Source organism: Pyrus communis, chromosome 6 (assembly GCF_041283825.1).
Source record: "Pyrus communis isolate YQ-2024b chromosome 6, ASM4128382v1, whole genome shotgun sequence".
Classification (NCBI taxonomy): Eukaryota; Viridiplantae; Streptophyta; class Magnoliopsida; order Rosales; family Rosaceae; genus Pyrus; species Pyrus communis.
The window spans coordinates 8348182-8365375 of NC_142570.1; the positions used below are offsets into that span (position 1 = coordinate 8348182).

The following is a 17194-nucleotide window of genomic DNA, read 5'->3' on the forward strand; positions in this document are numbered from 1 at the left end:
TGGAGTAATGGTCTCTCAACTTTAACCTAATTGACAAAATTCTGATAAAGTTGACCATAGTCACACGTTTTGATAAGTTGAGATGCCCCAATTGTATCTATGGTCTTTTCAACATAACTCATTTTCACAAAATTCTGATAAATTGACGAAAATGACCATAGCTACGTATTTTGATGAATTAAGAAACCAATGGTAATGAATTTTTAGTTAACGGACCATTGCTCCAATTTAATTAAAATTGAGGAATCATTGCTACAATTTCCTCTATTATTTAAAAGATGAATGATGAAATCATATACCAGTAAAGAATTTGACTCGATCAGAAATCGAACAAACAATTATAAATGATCCGGTCAGAAATCGAACACATACCTGACGATATCAAGAAACAATGATATATTTGAAAACATGGATTGCTAGTTCACAACAGAAGAGATCACTACTATACACACATTTTTGATAGCGAATGAAACGAAAAGAAAACCCTGAGTGTTGCAAAGTCGCGTAAAAACAGAAAAAATGAAGGTGACAAAAGTCGGTCAGTACATTCTGCATATCATCTACACACTCGCATCCAGATGTAGACATCAATTCCAGCACTTGCCTTCTTTCTTTCACCAAGAATAGTACCTCTCCAGCAGGGCATTTTTTTGTGTATGATGAATTAGTTGCCAAACCGTCCGCCTCTTCCCCAAGGGGGCCTCTGCTGGCCACCCCTATTGGTGCGCTGTACGCCATTGTTCTGGCGTGGTTGCGCTTTCATCCTCTGCTCCTTCATGTTTGCAAACAGCAAATCGAGTGTTTGAGGCCTCTGCTTAGGAAGAGCATTCTCTTGCTGCCGAGGGTGCTGATGCTGCTGCTGCTGCGGCAGTGGTAGCTGACAAAAAATAGAGACTTCATAAGACGGGACATTAAACATGATTTCATGTAGCAGTTCTGACGCAGACCACCACTAATAATACAAGTTAAAAGCCATTTCTAGCGGATGATCAACTATCAACCAATGCCATACACGTACGGGACTCTACAGTTTAACCGTACTGCACACTACTTGTGTTCTTACGCCAAAGAATCCCAAAGCACAGTTCTAAATAAACAGAATAGTGTGTTTATGCACCAAAGAATCCTAAAGCCACAGTAGTAACTGAACTGTACACTATGAACTTATACACCAAAGAATCCCGAAGCCATGACTCCAACCGCATTGATGGAAAGACACACTTGACAAAGGAAAGCCAATCGTTTACTATAAAACCCACTAATACTCACGCATGTCAAATGGGAAAGAATAACAGAGGTCAAAATGAAGAATAATAATACCTTACTACCAAAGCCAACATTTGCAACCCTTCTTTGATCAAATGGTGCACCAGCCCTGCATCCAGAAATGGAAAAAAAATGCTTGAGGAATTAAATACCATGTGCCTTCAGAAAGCAAACTTTGACAACAGAAAGGATAGCTATTACTATGCCTATACCAACACCATGTAATTGCAAGAGGATCACGAGTAGATATGCATTCGCCTGGATGAGAGGTTAAAGTGCCTTACCATCGTAATTCTAAATAAATCCAATTAACAAGACAAACCATTTGACGACAAAACAGTCGTAGGAAAATATGATGTTTTCTCAGCAGTGTGACTCCATCTTAATCTGCGGAAGGTCTCTCTAACCAAACCATAATCTGAATTCGAGCCTCACCAAGAAAACATATTATCCACAGAAACACTCAAGAAAAGACCTTTACAAGGAGCAGAATAGGTGAAATCACAACAGAGGGTTCCGTCTTCCAATCATTTAAATGAACAGTCCATTCAGTCAAATGAACAAAATGTCTTCCCCAAGGAACTTCCCATCCCCGCTTAAGCAGGGAAACACGTCGTGAATGGAAGCCCTACTCGAGACAGGTTATGGGTTCTTGAACTACTTGTATACCACAAAGCATGCTACAGGACCAACACAGCTTCCAACCAAAGCAACAAAACTTCTATACAGAAAAAACCTCAAACACAACTTTTGCTTAGTTTTTCATTTGTAATCTGGAAGTGATGCTTGGTTCCCCAACTATCCATTTTAATTCCAGCCCATGGCACGTTAAAGTAGATGAGACTCAATAATCCATTTAGACGTCAAGAAACCAGGGGAAACAAAGAACGCAGTGAAGTATAAGTCAGCATAAACTAGAAACAGTGAAAGTTTCCATCAATCAGAAGCCTCCTGAATCCCCTATGTCTCACAACAATGAAACTGAACCCTCAACAATTGCCTCCCGGATCATAAACATCTTTTAATACTTATTTGCAAGGCCAAGAACTGAAGAGATTAAAGGAAAATGGGTTGGATAGCTGGACTTATCACATCCCGAGGACTAGTGACTCACAAGCTTGCAGGAAAGCCAGCACATTCAGCATGAACTGAAAAACTGGACAGAGTGATAACTTCAATTCAAAACCAAGGATGGGTTGGATAGCTGGACTTATCAAATCCCAAGGACTAGTGAATCACAAGCTTGCAGGAAAGCCAGCACATTCAGCATGAACTGAAAAACTGGACAAAGTGATAACTTCAATTCAAAACCAAGGAATGTGTGTCAACTTCCAGACCCGTAAAGGGAACTACAGAACACCGACTTGACATAGAATAACATGTAAACAAGTTAATCCTAGCAAGCATTGAGCAACTTAGAATGCACAACGGTTAGTAGTCCTCGGTAGTCAGTACATCCTCTAAAATATGTTGCAAATGCCCGCACTACATACTACACACATCAAGTACACAAACTGAGTTGAATTTTTTCCATCTCCTGCAAACCTTATTGCTATCCAAGTCTTGTGATCCCATTACTGAACATTCAACTTAACCCCACACTTCTCCAGTTGTAAGAATATCCCTTTATCATAAGAGATGGACCACTCAACATATGGCAAACTTTGCAGATCAGAAGCACAGTTTTTATAATGCAGATATACTATTGTCGATGGCATCTACAGAAACAATCAACAAGTTGACACACTCCCAAAATGACTGCTTGCTGAATCAACAAAACAGATGCAGGAGTTCCAAAATAATGGGAGTTGAAATGTTTTATCCGAGGCAAATGGCAGAAGGTCATCACTAATAATAGAAGCACCAATATTTACCTGTGGTATATTCACAATCAAATAATAACATTAGGTACAAATTATGGGGAGCCGCCAAGACTTAAGAACTAAAAACCAATAAGAATTTTCATACTCAAAAGCTAGAAGGTAATTACAAGCATACCTTGGTTTCCAGTTGGGCACCCGGTTACGATTAAAAGCTCTATTGCGAGGAGGAGCAACTGCTGCCCTTCGCGCAGCCTCAGCTGCTATGGGGAATTGGTTTCTCTGAAAATTTGACCTTCTCTGAGCTAGAACCCCCTGGTTACCATAATAGAATCAAATGAAGAAACAAAAACATTAGTGACATTGCACATCATAATCCAAAAAATTATGAGAATTCAACTTTGAAATATCATCCTTACCTGTCTAATGGAAGATCTTGAGTCCATAAAGCGCCGCAGCTTTGTTGGTTTATCTTGAGCAGCAACCTTTGCAAAATTCTGAGATTTATTCTGCATGGAGAAATTTGATACTACTCAACAATTTGTTCTACAAGAATATTTAAGAAATAAATTTTCTTTTTTTAAAATAGGAAAGAGTAAGAGAAAGAAACTTACCGAAGCTCTCCGCTGGTTCTTACCCTTGGGAGCAACTTTCGACATTTTAATGATATCCTCTACATCATCAAACATCACCACAGGTTAACACGAAAGGGTTGAAAAAAAGAGAAAGCACAATTATCTTAAATCGACTAGCGGGAGTACGAAAGCATACCCAATGTCATGTCCATCTTCTTCTCTGTAAGAGCAATTGCTTCAGTTGTAAGTGGTTTTGTCGCCATCTGCAGAAAACCAAAAAATAAGTTCACACATCTAAATCGACAGAAAAAGCATGACAATAAACCCTAGATGCGATAATAAACCCAAACAATCATGAAAAAAGTTAATTTTATAACCGAAGATCAAAATAAAACAATAATACTGCTTGGGGTACTAAGAAAGTAATAAAAATCAGAAACAGAAATCAAAATAAAATATCAAGTTTATTATTCGTTCAGTAAAAAACCCTAAAAATACCTAAATCGGATCCAAAGACTCTTACTTTTAAGCCCTCAATCGCAACCAAAACTAACGCATGGAAAAGTCAAATTGCTTTCCCTCAATTTTTTCTCAGAAACCAAAGCGATAATGCATCTAAAACTTCAGCTGGAAGCTGCAAAACCTTGCAGCAATCAACACAACATTACAGAGACTTTGGAAACGAAATCTTACCGGTTATTGGAGCGCAGAAATTCGATTGCGAATCGTGAATCGAGCGGAGATATTGTACGAAATTAGGGTTAGGGCTTTGGGGAGACACAGAGATAAGAGAGAGAGAGAAAGACAGGGAGGTATTTATAGAGAAAGGCCGGTTAAAAGGTGTGCTACCTCTGGATGTCTTGAATTTTGGGAATCCAATGAGAGAGATAAATGGGCCTGTGATTTAAATACAGGCTCATGCTGACTTGACATTGGATGTGTCAACTTAGGTCAATGATACATATGATCATATATAATCGAAAAAAGGGCTAAATATAGTTTTGTTTCAAATTATAATTTTGTAAAAAATTAATTTTAAATAAAACAGTGTTATACTATATTTATATATCATCTTTAATTGAACGGGTTAAATAAAGTCCCCTCAATCATTTATTAATTTTTTAAATTTATACTTTATTTATTGGTTAATTTAATTACCGTTGGATGTTTGTAAACTACCATTAGATGTTTTCAAATCTAACCGTTAATTTGAATCAATTATTGTCACTGAGGAGCTAGGCAAAAAAAAAAAAAAAAAGCTAGGGGGCTACATTTGGCTAGTCTAATGCCCCATTGGCCAAAAAATGGTCTTGTGGGCTCTATAAAATTATAGCTTAGTCATCTATTTAAGATGAGCTTTTTGGCTTCTGGACATGCAAACCCTATCCATTGGAGATGGCTTAAGATTCTTATTTTGAGAACCTGTGATGACCAAATGTATATTAGCCACAAGATTAAATTGTCAAATATTTTAAGCCTTTGAATCTAAATTTATATAATCTACAATTGGTTCTCATAGGTCCTCAAAAGAAGGACTTTAGCAGAGCATAAGGCCAAAAAGTTGATCGACCATGGATCGGGAAACTTATATTATCTCCAACCGATCTCAACAATTTAGCCACATATATTTTTTTTAGTACAACGATATATTTTACACTAAAGGGAGGGAGAGTTCGGAAGCCACACAATAGACAACCTAATTTGGTATCAAATTCACCATCCAGAGATTCGAACGTAAGGTCTCTTACTTAAAAATGAAGAGCAATACCACTAGACCGTAGTACTGAGTGACACATAGTTTTAACTATTCATCCATATGTATGAGGTTGGTCAGTTTTTTCTTCTAAAGTAAGGGACCTATAATTCTCACCCTCAACTTTTAATTTGTTAACTTTTGTATTTCTTTAATTTTTTTTTTTGCTAATAATTTTGGAATTAGTTTTTGTATCATCTATCTTGTTTTATTTTTACAAACCTTTTGATGTAAAAAATTGAATTTTCTATGGAATTACACAAAAATGAATTGGTATTTTATAAAATTTTGGTGTTGAATTTGATTTGAATTAATTAATAATATTATTTTGATCATTGGATTTAAATTTGGACGTTGAATTTTTTTTATTACCGTTAAATTTGATTAAATTGGATTTTAAAAATAACCCAAGAGGTGCAACAACCGATAGATGACAACGGTCATAATCACTTATACACATTTTCGTTCTACTGTGTGCTATGCCACATTGGATTATCTCGTGTCAGTAAAATTAATGCACAAGCCTTGTTGTTCCCCTTTTCACAAGGGTTTGCTAACACAGTAGGCCCCATTTTCATCCAAAATCTTATCCCCAGGGTGGATACAAGACCCAAATACCCACCCTACTCCCAAAATCTTGCACCCTCAAAAATATAGTAGGAGAACCAACTAGCTGGTCAAACCACTCCGTGCATTGATGATTATAGCTTTGTAACTGGTTTTTGTATAATCTATCTTGGTTTATTTTTACTAACGGGATTTTTATCACAAATGGTTATTTTATGTTATTTCAACTCATCAATTTGGTCTTTTATATTTCATGTGTAGTGATTTTTGCTCACCACTCTAAAGTGGTGGTAATGCCCATCAGCAAATTGGTGACCTTAGATTAATATTAGTTTCAAAATTTATACAGTAGATAGATAAAGTCATACTCATCCAATGATAATCAATAAGTGTGAGGAAATATTTCCTTTCATTTGCTTCCCTATCCACCCTTCACCAGCACCAACCTTTATTCTCCAACTTCCAACAAATTCAGAGAAACAAACACCCGAACTATATATATATCCTCTTTCTCCCCACTTTGACAGTTTACAGAACGACGACATGCTTATATTAAATGCCACCGATACTCCAGTTCTGCAGTTAATGTGGCTATTCCTTCACAAAATATATCTTACATGAATCTCTTTTTGCTCGAACCGTATTCAGTGAATCTCAAACTTTTTCGAGATCTTGTTGAACAAGGACAAAAGTCAAGAAAAAAAAAAGTTGACGACTCTTCCAATGCTGTGCAAAATGATGACCAAGGTGGCAAATGTGAGCTAAGGTGAGCTGAAAGACAAGGAATACCTTCCCTACAATTTGAAGCGTATCAAAGAATATATCATGGCAAATTGGCCACCCCATCATTTGTTGCCATGGTTAAACGTGAGGGAAGTGTATGTGCCAAAGAGCATTAGGTTGCTGTTGAGGTCAACCTTGTTAAGCAAAATGTCACTTATCATGATTCCTTGCACGAGCCACTTTCACATGGTTTACCAAGAGTTGTTAGAGTTAGACAGCTACATGACAAATGTAGCTGGTAACTTTGAGGAATTGTCCACAGAAAATGTACCATCGCTTGAGCGGTAGAAAGGCCTAATAAGAATATCCTCCAATAAGACGATGGAGCTAGCTATGGTGTTTTTGCATTACGTTTCATTGATTATATGGTTTCCAAATACAAAGTTGCTAACTCCTGCAAACAAGACGGCATACCTTTGTTTTGGTTGGAGCTTGCGGTTGAGTTATTCAATATGAAGGCTTAGTACTAGTATAATTCTCCTTTCCGGCCAACTATGCCCTAAATAGGTATGAATGCCAGTGTCCTAAAAAGCCTTGTGTTATGAAACACCCGGGATAGGATGAACATGTTTTGTAAAAAACATGGAGGGCTTCCGATTACCACCCTGCTATTCCTATAGTACCATGCGTTATGTAGCCCTTCATTTATTTCCTCCATTCTCTGTCGTTTTGCCCTACTATAATAACCTCCGTTCTTTATCATTTTGTATTGTTTTGCCTCTACGATATCTGTTGGATCTCTCTACACTAACTAGTCCCATTGGATTGATAAAAACGGGGTAACTATTAGTGTTTGAGCTACTTTTGAGCTAAATTTCTCTATCAATTTGTAATCAATTCAACAAGTAATTGAAATGGATCTGAAGAAGAAATATCAAAGATGAACTTTCAAGAGAAATGGAGTTCGTTGCTCCTTGAATCTACGTTGGATTTGATCCACCAAAGTCAGCATACAATGAGGGGTTTATAGCCGTTGCTACCCTTACACACACACACACACACACTTGCACCGTGACTGTGATCACGTGCACATCACATGTTTTCACTTAACTTCTAACAAACTAGACACGTGGCAAGATACATACCATTGAGATGTTTTGATCTTGTCCGTTCATTACATTATTTGATTACCAACTACTCTAACACGTAGGCATTTTAACCTTCAACTTCTTCTTCCTTTCTTTAGCAACAATGCACCTGGAATCTAGCTGCCATTCTTATCCACCAACACTCCCTTCTAAGCTAGTAGCTAGTTTAACTCCAAGCTTCTCTTTAAGTGTGTAGAATCGATCTTTGGGAAGTGCCTTGGTGAAAATATTAGCAAGTTGATTTTCTGATTTGCAATAGATTAGCTTGATAATGTTTGACTGTAATGCTTCTCGAATATTATGATACCTTTTTCCAATGTGCTTTGTTCTATGACGAAACACTGGATTTCTTGTTATAGTAATGACGGATGTATTGTCATAGTAGAAGAGCAGCTTCAGTTTGTTTTTCTCCAATGCACAAACCTCAACCACACAACTTGAATAGTTGCTTTAGTTGCATTCATGTACTCTGCTTCAGCTGTTGACAGAGCTACACTATGTTGTTTAACCGAGGCCCAAGAGAAAACCCCATTTTCCAAATGAGAAAGCATATCCAGATGTGTTTTTCATATCAGTTTCATCCCCACTCCAATCACTGTCATAATAGCCTATGAGAATTAATTATTTTCCTTTCTCATACTCAATCCCATAGTCCAATGTGCCTTGTATATATTTGAGAACCCTTTTTGTTGCTCCCAAATGCTTCTTTGAAGGTCTATGCATGAATATAGCAATTAGGCTAGCTGCAAACATAATGTTTGGTCTTGTTGCAGTTAAGTAGAACAGACTCCCAACCAATTGCCTATATACATTCTCATTTGTTTTCTCACATTCATCATTTTTCTTAAGTTTGTCACTCACTACCAATGGAGTGCTAACAGGTTTGCAGTTCTTTAATCTAAATTTCTGTAGCAAGCTGACTGCATATTTTCTTTAATTAATGATCCCATATTTAGATTGAAGAATTCTCATGCCAAGGAAGTGATATAATAATCCTTAAATCTGTCATTTCAAATATGTTCATCATGTCAACCTTGAACTCTTCTAGCAACTCAGTGTTACTACCTGTGTAGATAATTTCATCTACATAGATAGTGACAATGATGCATTCACTTTCTCACATTGACTTCATATACAAGGTTGCTTTACTTGGACTTATGGTGAATCCACAGTTGTGCAAGTGAGTATCAATTTCTTCATACCATGCCTTTGGGGCTTGCTTTAACCCATACAAGGCCTTCTTCAGTTTATAGACTTTGTCTTCTGCACCCTGCATAGCAAATCCCTCAAGTTGATCAAGGTAAACGTCTTCTTGCAACACTCCATTAAGAAAGGCTGATTTCACATCAAGTTGAAATAACCTCCATTTCTTTTGAGCTGCTAAAGCTAGAAGAGTCCTTATGGTATCCAATCTTGCAACATGAGCAAATGTTTCATTGAAATCAATACCAAGCTTCTATGTATAACCCTTGGCAACAAGTCTTGCCTTGTGCTTCTTAATTGTCTCATCCAGATTCAATTTGGTCTTTTATATCCATTTCATTCCAACAATAGGTTTGCTTGATGGTCTATTAACTAATTCTTAAGTTTTGTTTTTCTCCATCATCTCAATTTCAACATCATTTGCTTTCTTCCAAGCTACATCAGTGGCAGCATCAGTGAAATTCTCTGGTTCAATCATGCTTACATTGCATCTAGCATAAATTTCACTTAGTGATCGCTCTTTAACTAGTGTGGCTTTAACTGTACTTGACTCACCACTCTTAGTTTGAGAATTAGTGAATTCATGTATTACACACTTGCTCTATTTTAGTTAATTGCCATGTTCAATCTTAGGTAACAGATACACCCCAAACACTTTAAATGTTGGATACCTGGCTTTCTGCCACTGAAAGCTTCAAATGGAGTTTTATGTTCCAGAGCCTTGGTTGGACACCTATTGAGCAGGTACACAATTGTGTTAACAACTTCTCCCCATAACTCAAATGGCAAATGCTTGTCATGAAGCATACTCTTAGCCATTTTAACAATGGTTCGGTTCTTCCTCTTAGCAACACCATTTTTTTGTGAGGAATAAGCCACTGTCAACTATTTCTCAAGCCCAAAATCTTCACATAATTGATTAAATTCATAAGAGTTGTACTCTCTACCTCTGTCACATCTTAACTTTATAATTTTGTAGCCATTCTGCAATTCAACCATGGCTTTGAATTTCTTGAACACTTCTGATTTGTGATTCTAAAGATAAACCTAACACATTCTAGTTGCATCATCAATGAAAGTTAAGAGGTATATGTTTCCTCCAAATGTTGTGACCTGCATTGGTCCACACACATTAGAGTGAATTAGTTCCAGATGCTTGCTTGCCCTCCAAGTTAGCTTTTTACTGAAGTCATCTCTGTGTTGCTTTCCTACAATGCACCCCTCACAAGACACCTGATGACTTCTTGAGTTTTGGTAATCCCAACACCATTTCCTTCAGACAATAGTTGTAAGCTATTAAAATTCAAATGCCCCAGCCTTTTGTGTCATTCCCAAACATCACCCTCAATGCTAGCTTTTAGTGCAAAACCATTCATATATTTCATAAGTAGTGGGAATCACCTATTACCAGTCATTTGTACTGTAACAACATGACTCTTCAAGCTCCTATCTTCAAAGATTGCAACTTGATCATCTCCAAATAATAAGAAATACCCATGCTGCATCATTTGCCCCACACTTAGGAGATTTTCATCCAGTCCTGGCACACGCATTACTTATTTGATGTGTCTGGTACCTTTCTTGGTTTCAATCACCAAGGTTCCTTTTCCACTAGCTTGAACAATCTATCCATTCCCCATTTTGATTCTTGTTGAGATACTTCTGTCCAGGTTAATCAACATAGACTCATGTGAAGTCATGTGATTGCTGCATCCACTGTCAATATACCAAACATGCTTACTTTTGACTATTGCAACAAAATTACAAGCAAAGAACATAGAGGTTTCTTCCTCCATTTGTTGTGCCACTTGAACCTGTTGAACTGGTTTGCTTCTGCAATCTCTGGCAAAATGATTAAATCTACCATAGTTGTGACACTTAGGCTTTCCTTCAAATCTGCATTCACCATAGTGTATATTCCCACAGATTTTACATGCCTTTCTTGTGTTCTCCTTGTTATACCAGGGTTTGGCAGAATATTGAGGCCTATCATTAGCCTTAAAATCACTCTTCTTATCTCTGAATTTGAGAGGTTTCTTCCCCTTGTATCCAGTGGTCTGTGATCCACTTTTGTTTTGGATACTAAGACTGCTAAATGCCTTATCACTCACTTCCTCATCTTCAGTATGTCTTTTCAATCTTTGCTCAAATCCTTTCAGAGTTGCAACAACTTAATTTAGATCAATCTCATCCAATTTCTTAGTCCCCACAATGACATAAACAATATTATCATATGTCGGAGTTAAACTAATTAGCATTTTCTCAACTAGTCTCTTGTTTGGCAAGGTTTCACCAAACATCTTCATCTTATTCACAAGACCAAATAATCTAGCTAGATACTCAGAGAAAGATTCATTATTTCTCATCCTAGCATATTCAAAATCATGGCGAATACCTTGTAATTTCACAGCCATGACTTGAGCATCACCCTTGAATTCTTGCTTAAGAACATCCCAAGCATTCTTTACAGTCTCTTGGTTTGTGATTCTGGGAAAGATCTTATCACTCATAGCTCCTTGGATCAGTCCCAACGCCTTTGCATCTCTTGAGATGAGAACTTGTTTCTCATCCGTCTCATTCCCTTCCTTCGATAATGTGAAGCCATCTTCAACAAAGCTCCACAGATTGTGAGAATTGAAAATCGTTTTCATTCTGATACACCATAACTCATAATTGACTCCAGTGAATATGGGTGCACGAAGATTGGTGCTAAATCCAACCATTTTTATACTTCTGAGTTCTTAGGTGAAAACCCAGACGAGCATTCATGGATTCATAGATTCACTCCCAGATTCAAATCGAACCTAGCTCTGAGGCCATGTTGGATTTTTGGATTGGGGAGCCCGTTGGACCCCACTATAACGACACTGATACTGATCTCAGCTTTACCACTTGCCCAATCTGTCAGGTGTGAGGTTTTACCATAAAAGACCTTGATATTAGTTAGAGTAAGGTAATCATATTTAAACTCATTATTTTCTTTTGCACCCACTTATGTGGGATTCCAATACTCCCCCTCACATGTAACCCCATTTAGTGGTTCACACGTGGAGATCCACACATTGGCAATTGAAACTCAAAGGTCGGCTCTATGTTAAGAGTCCAAACTTGTTTTTAATGGAACTTAGAGACCGGTTCTATGTTAAGAGTCCTGGCTTGTTTCCTTCCTGGTGACAAGCTCGTTGGCTTACACGGGCCCGAACCTTGGCTCTGATACCATGTTAGTTTTTAAGCTACTTTTAAGCTAAATTTCTTTATCAATTTGTAATCAATTCAACAAGTAATTGAAATGGATTTGAAGAAGAAAAATCAGAGATGAACTTTCGGGAGAAATGGAGTATGTTGCTCCTCGAATCTACGTTGGATTTGATCCACCAAAGTTGGCATACAATGAGGGGTTTATAGCCATCGCTACCCTCACACACACACTTGCACCGTGAATGTGAGCATGTGCACGTCACATGTTTTCACTTAACTTCTAACAAACTAAACACATGAAAAGATACACACCATTGAGATGTTTTAATCTTGTCCGTTCATTACATTATTTGATTACCAACTACTCTAACACTTAAGCCCTTCGACCTTCAACTTCGTCTTCCTTTCTTCAGCTGCAATGCACCTGGAATCCAGCTGCCATGCTTATACACCAACAGTGACAAAGAGTAGAGAAATCCAAGGGAACTGAAAAGAATGGAGGGAAATAACCGAGAAGAACGAGGACCAGAAAAAAAAAGAAAAAGAAAAAAAAGAACAGAGAAGATTGTATGGAACGAGATGGCTAGTCGAAAGTCACAACAACCTAGTAAAATGGTGTCGACATCAAATCAAAATCACCCGTACTTGACTTTTGCAAACTTCATTATTTTGGAAATTTTCATATATACCAGCTCTTGTAACTTTGTAGGCAATCTTTTTTATTCATAATATGCTGGTTAGTAATGTTTTAGTCTTATTCGTTTACATGCTCGCTCAAATATTTGCTTTTATTCATAAATCATCAGCCGAGTCTGCAGAAAATAGTAGATTAATCATTAAGTTGGCAAAATATGTAATACTTGTCCGCAATCCATGTTGAGAGAGAGAGAGAGAGAGAGAGTATTACTTATTGCAATCCATGTTGTTAGAAATAGGGAAACTGAGATGTTCATTACATTGAATGGGAATGTCTGGGATACGGGAGGCTACATAAGGAGTTCGATATGCCCAAGCCATGTCCTCGATGCAGTGGCATATAACACCCGGTGCATTCTTAAATTTTTTGGCCATCCTGTTCAATGTCGTGACAGAGGTGCAACACTCAATTGATACATCAGATTCTACCCCCGTAGAAAAACCGAAGCAATTGCTGAACTCATGCCAAGCATGCTCGTAGATATGCGATCTTGCTTGAGCATTGGCGAATCCACAAACTAAGAGAAAAATGGTCATCGCACAAAAACCCAACGGGAAAGCCATCGAACACAAACTATTCTTCACTAATTTCAAGCTACATATATATATGGAGAGATATAAAGATAAACACATTAAGCTTTAATTATTCTTAGTAATCCAAGAAACAATTAATCAGTTAGTTTGTTGGTTGCCACCAAACAAATCATCATCATGCATGCTTCATGATGAATGACTTAATTTTATATTCTTAGTTAAGAGAATTTCTTGTAAACACGGCATTTGGGCTCTTTAACAAATTGAAGTTATGGTGCTCCTTTGAGATGTAGTTGTTGTTGGCTGCCGTGGAGGATCTTTGAACCATTTGCGACTCCCCGGCCTCTTTTCTCTCTCTCAGCCATTCTCTCAGTGAATCCTGCAGAAAAAAGGATAAACTTGGGTTAACTGCTAATCACATCTCTCTCATGAACGTACACAAATATAGATCGCACCTAATTACGGGAGAGATGTAGGCATCGGGATTAATGTGATCAATGATGTGGTACGGGAGAAACAAAGAAAGAAATGAACGTTACCTGAAGCAATCCATGCTATTAGAAATGAGAAAACTCAAGTGGAGTTCGCATTTGGTAGGAAGATCTTGGATGCGGGAGGTGTCGAAAGAGATGTTGTTGTAAGAATCCTATGTGGACTTAACTACTTGTGATAAAGGTGAAATTACATGTGGATAATACAACTTCAATAAGAGTTTGATACGTGGAAAACTAACATCCTATAATTCAGGAAACACATTCGAAATGTTTGGGATGCAACTGCCTTCCACTAACCCTTTTTCCACTGAACTTGATACAACGGGACAATAACCAACTCACCCACGATAGATGGGAGTTGGCAGCTGTTGTTTCTATACATGTAGGAGTTCCCTGCTCACCAAGAAGACATTCTTCGACGTAGGGTTCTATCACTATAAGGATATAAAGGTCTTGAGTGAGTAGAAGGATTCTTTGTGCAACTAACCATGTCTTCTTTAGAGCTCTTGTGTACGATTAACAACCACCGTGGCTGCACCAAGTAAGTTTTCTCATTATATTTGATTGTGACCTAGCAAAGCATGCTAATACGAACTTGGGTTGTTCTTACATTTGGTATCAGAGCCATGTTAGTAAGCCCTAGGTCCGATGAATTAATAAGAAATCCCAATGCTTTATGCATGTATGAAATTCGTATGATGATTGCTGCAGTTTTTCTATAGCATGATTAATTGTTCTAATGCCATATGTTGCTGCCAAAGTTTTATTCACTGCAGGAAAATGAATATATGGTTTGAAGATTAGACCACTATAAGCATTGTGCTTTTGTCATTCAGGAATTGGTAGTCATTGTTGCTTCAGTTTCACAAACGATGATTGGTATCTGATTGAAATCAGTTTCTTGATATCTATTTGAAATTCATGTTGCAACCAATATGCATAAACTTGTAACATAACATCAATTTTCTCCAAATAGAACTCTTCTTCGAATATCATACCGTCATATCAAACATATCCTCAACCTTGAGATTTATCACTGCTAATATATGTAATGTATGGATGAGAACATACCTACATGTATGCTATCTGATCCATTCTTTTCGATAAACCCTTTTGAGGGTTTATGATGTTTTTTGGTTTATGGTGGCAAGTGTTGTTTTTATTTCGATCTTAGAGTTGTAGTTCTCATACTTGATAAACCTTTTTCGAGTTGAAAGTGAATTTCAGGTTTTTTTTTTTTTTTTTAGTTGAAGTACTGTCATGGTAACATTAATATGGAATCATTGTCTTTGAATCTTCATGAAAATTTGAACTGGAGGGTTCCTTCAAGGGGGTGATCTTATATCAATGTTTATTTGAGATATTTTGATTATGGTCTTTACTAGGAGAACACATATAAGGTATAGCATTGATTAGAATCGTTACTGAGAGAAATCATCAGGCTTTAATTGCTTTCGATAAAAGCTCCAAAGTTGATCTGATCACTTTGGATTTTGGCGTATATTTATCATTAAGCGTAGGAGGGAATATTTTGAGTGGTTTGATTTATGAATTTGGTCATTGTATCTAATGGAATGTTAAACAAATTCGATTCTTTTAATTACTATTGTCGTTGATTATATTTTGATCCTTGGCATTATAATTCTTCGATTAATGTTTGTGAGTTCTCTGTTTTTCTGGGACATTTGTGTTTGCACAGTGGTTAATTGAACACAGGCCATTGGTTGAAGGGCGTTGCTATCTTTAACTGCACCAGCTGCCTTGTACCCGTGGGCTGCTTCCATGAACTCTGTTTTGATGAAGCCAAAAATTGATGAGCTTGGTTGACGAGTTCGGCAGTAGGGATATTCAATAATCACGCTGCAAACATGGGTGTGGTTGAATCATTTGACTCAGTTGCTGTTTGAAAGTAAAGGTTGTTCTTTCATTTTATTTTGCGTTATGCTTTAAATAAAGCATGGACTTATGTGCTGGTGAATTTTACCATGTTAATGGTTAAGGTTTTATTTCAGTTATTGTGTGTATGTACAAATATATGTATGCTGTTGGATAGTGGCCAAATTAGTGCCATGTTTTGTGGCTTTTTTCAAAGCCATGTTTTGTGGCTTTTTCAAAGCCATGTTTTGTGGCTTTTTCAAAGCAATGTTTTGTGGCTTTCGGATGGATGAAAGGAGGAGAAGAAAAGTGGGTTGTTTTTATTTAAATGACTTGCCAAAGGAGAAGGAACGGATGAAGAGGAGGAATGCATCCAAAGAGATGGTGAGAGCATTTGGCTCTACCATGGGCAAGGGTGAGAGAAATCAAGAGAGCTAGAGTGAAAGATCTCTTGTGAAAGAACTCTTGGGGTAGAGTGAGGCTCTTGGGAAAATTCTGTGAGTGGGTGTACAAGGGATATGGGATTGGGTTATGTCGATTTAACTCATGTGTAACTTGTACTATTTTTCTCATAGTGAAGAGCAATATCTCTCCGAGGACGTAGGCAGGTTTTTGCCGAACCTCGTAAATTTCTCGGTGTCTTTATTTCTTGTATTTTAAACTATTCAACTGTGGGTTTGTATGTTGGTGAAGATAATTAGCCAAGGCACAACAATTGGTATCAAAGCTTTGTTGGAAGCTTTGGTTCATTGAAGGTTCAGATTTATTATTCACCATGATGACTACAAAAATGTCGTTTTCAGTTGAGAAGTTTAATGGGAAGGGCAGTTTTACTCTCTAGCAGATGAGAGTAAAGGATGTCTTGACTCAACAAGGCTTGGTTAGAGCTTTGAAGGGAAAAGATGGGAAGCCTAAAGAAATGACAGATGACCAGTGGGATGAGGTTTTGAGAGAGACAGCAGGTTCAAATCAAGCTCCAAAGGCAAGGGACCACAATGATATGACTGCAAAGAATTCGGGCATAAAAAGATAAGTTGTCCTTTAAGAAAAAGAAAGGATGATCTTGGTCCAGGTAGCAGCAATTTTGTGGCGGAAGACTTCGAGTATGCCCTCTAGGTACTCGAAGCAACACATCTCCCGGTGATGTATAGTCTCAAGTGTTGCAGGGGTTTTGCAGCAGGTGGAGCTATGGGATTCACAGGTGATGAGATGATCCTGAAGAATGAGAAGTGTGAGGAATGTTTGTCTGGCTCGACGGGTGTTGCTGGAAATGGGTGCACTGACAAGTTTCCAAGTTGCAGACAATGAAGAGGAGGAAAACCTGCTGGAGGAGACGAGGATG

General features: G+C 37.6%; 2 protein-coding genes and 1 long non-coding RNA gene across 4 annotated transcripts; all 3 read right to left on the minus strand.

Moving 5' to 3' along the window:
* Positions 1-381: 381 nt before the first annotated feature.
* On the minus strand, positions 382-4499 carry LOC137710946 (uncharacterized). 2 transcript variants are annotated; one of them, XM_068450116.2, is made up of 7 exons: positions 4355-4499; positions 3858-3924; positions 3701-3759; positions 3506-3595; positions 3265-3401; positions 1321-1375; positions 382-877 (listed from the first exon to the last, which is right to left on the minus strand). In XM_068450116.2, the coding sequence occupies exons 2-7, from the start codon at positions 3922-3924 to the stop codon at positions 665-667; spliced, it is 621 nt and encodes a 206-aa protein (XP_068306217.2). In that variant the 5' UTR covers positions 4355-4499; the 3' UTR covers positions 382-664. The 2 variants fall into 2 exon arrangements, with proteins under 2 accessions (XP_068306217.2, XP_088551827.1); XM_088695701.1 differs by lacking the exon at positions 4355-4499 and adding an exon at positions 4160-4282.
* Positions 4500-11226: 6727 nt separating this feature from the next.
* On the minus strand, positions 11227-11778 carry LOC137710098 (uncharacterized). Its single transcript, XM_068449053.2, has one exon. The coding sequence runs from the start codon at positions 11776-11778 to the stop codon at positions 11227-11229; it is 552 nt and encodes a 183-aa protein (XP_068305154.2).
* Positions 11779-12364: 586 nt separating this feature from the next.
* On the minus strand, positions 12365-13499 carry LOC148696220 (uncharacterized). Its single transcript, XR_015963276.1, has 2 exons — positions 13161-13499; positions 12365-13065 (listed from the first exon to the last, which is right to left on the minus strand). It is a non-coding gene; the product is annotated as an uncharacterized LOC148696220 (long non-coding RNA).
* Positions 13500-17194: the final 3695 nt, after the last annotated feature.

Bases quoted from the DNA above. Each gene is read 5' to 3' on its own strand.
- LOC137710946 (XM_068450116.2), bottom strand. From the start codon at position 3,924: ATGGCGACAAAACCACTTACAACTGAAGCAATTGCTCTTACAGAGAAG. The intron at 3,596-3,700 runs GTAAGTTTCTTT...TTCTCCATGCAG, and splicing joins AGAACCAGCGGAGAGCTTCG to AATAAATCTCAGAATTTTGC. The intron at 878-1,320 runs GTATTATTATTC...ATTTTTTGTCAG, and splicing joins ATGTTGGCTTTGGTAGTAAG to CTACCACTGCCGCAGCAGCA.
- LOC137710098 (XM_068449053.2), bottom strand. From the start codon at position 11,778: ATGGTTGGATTTAGCACCAATCTTCGTGCACCCATATTCACTGGAGTC.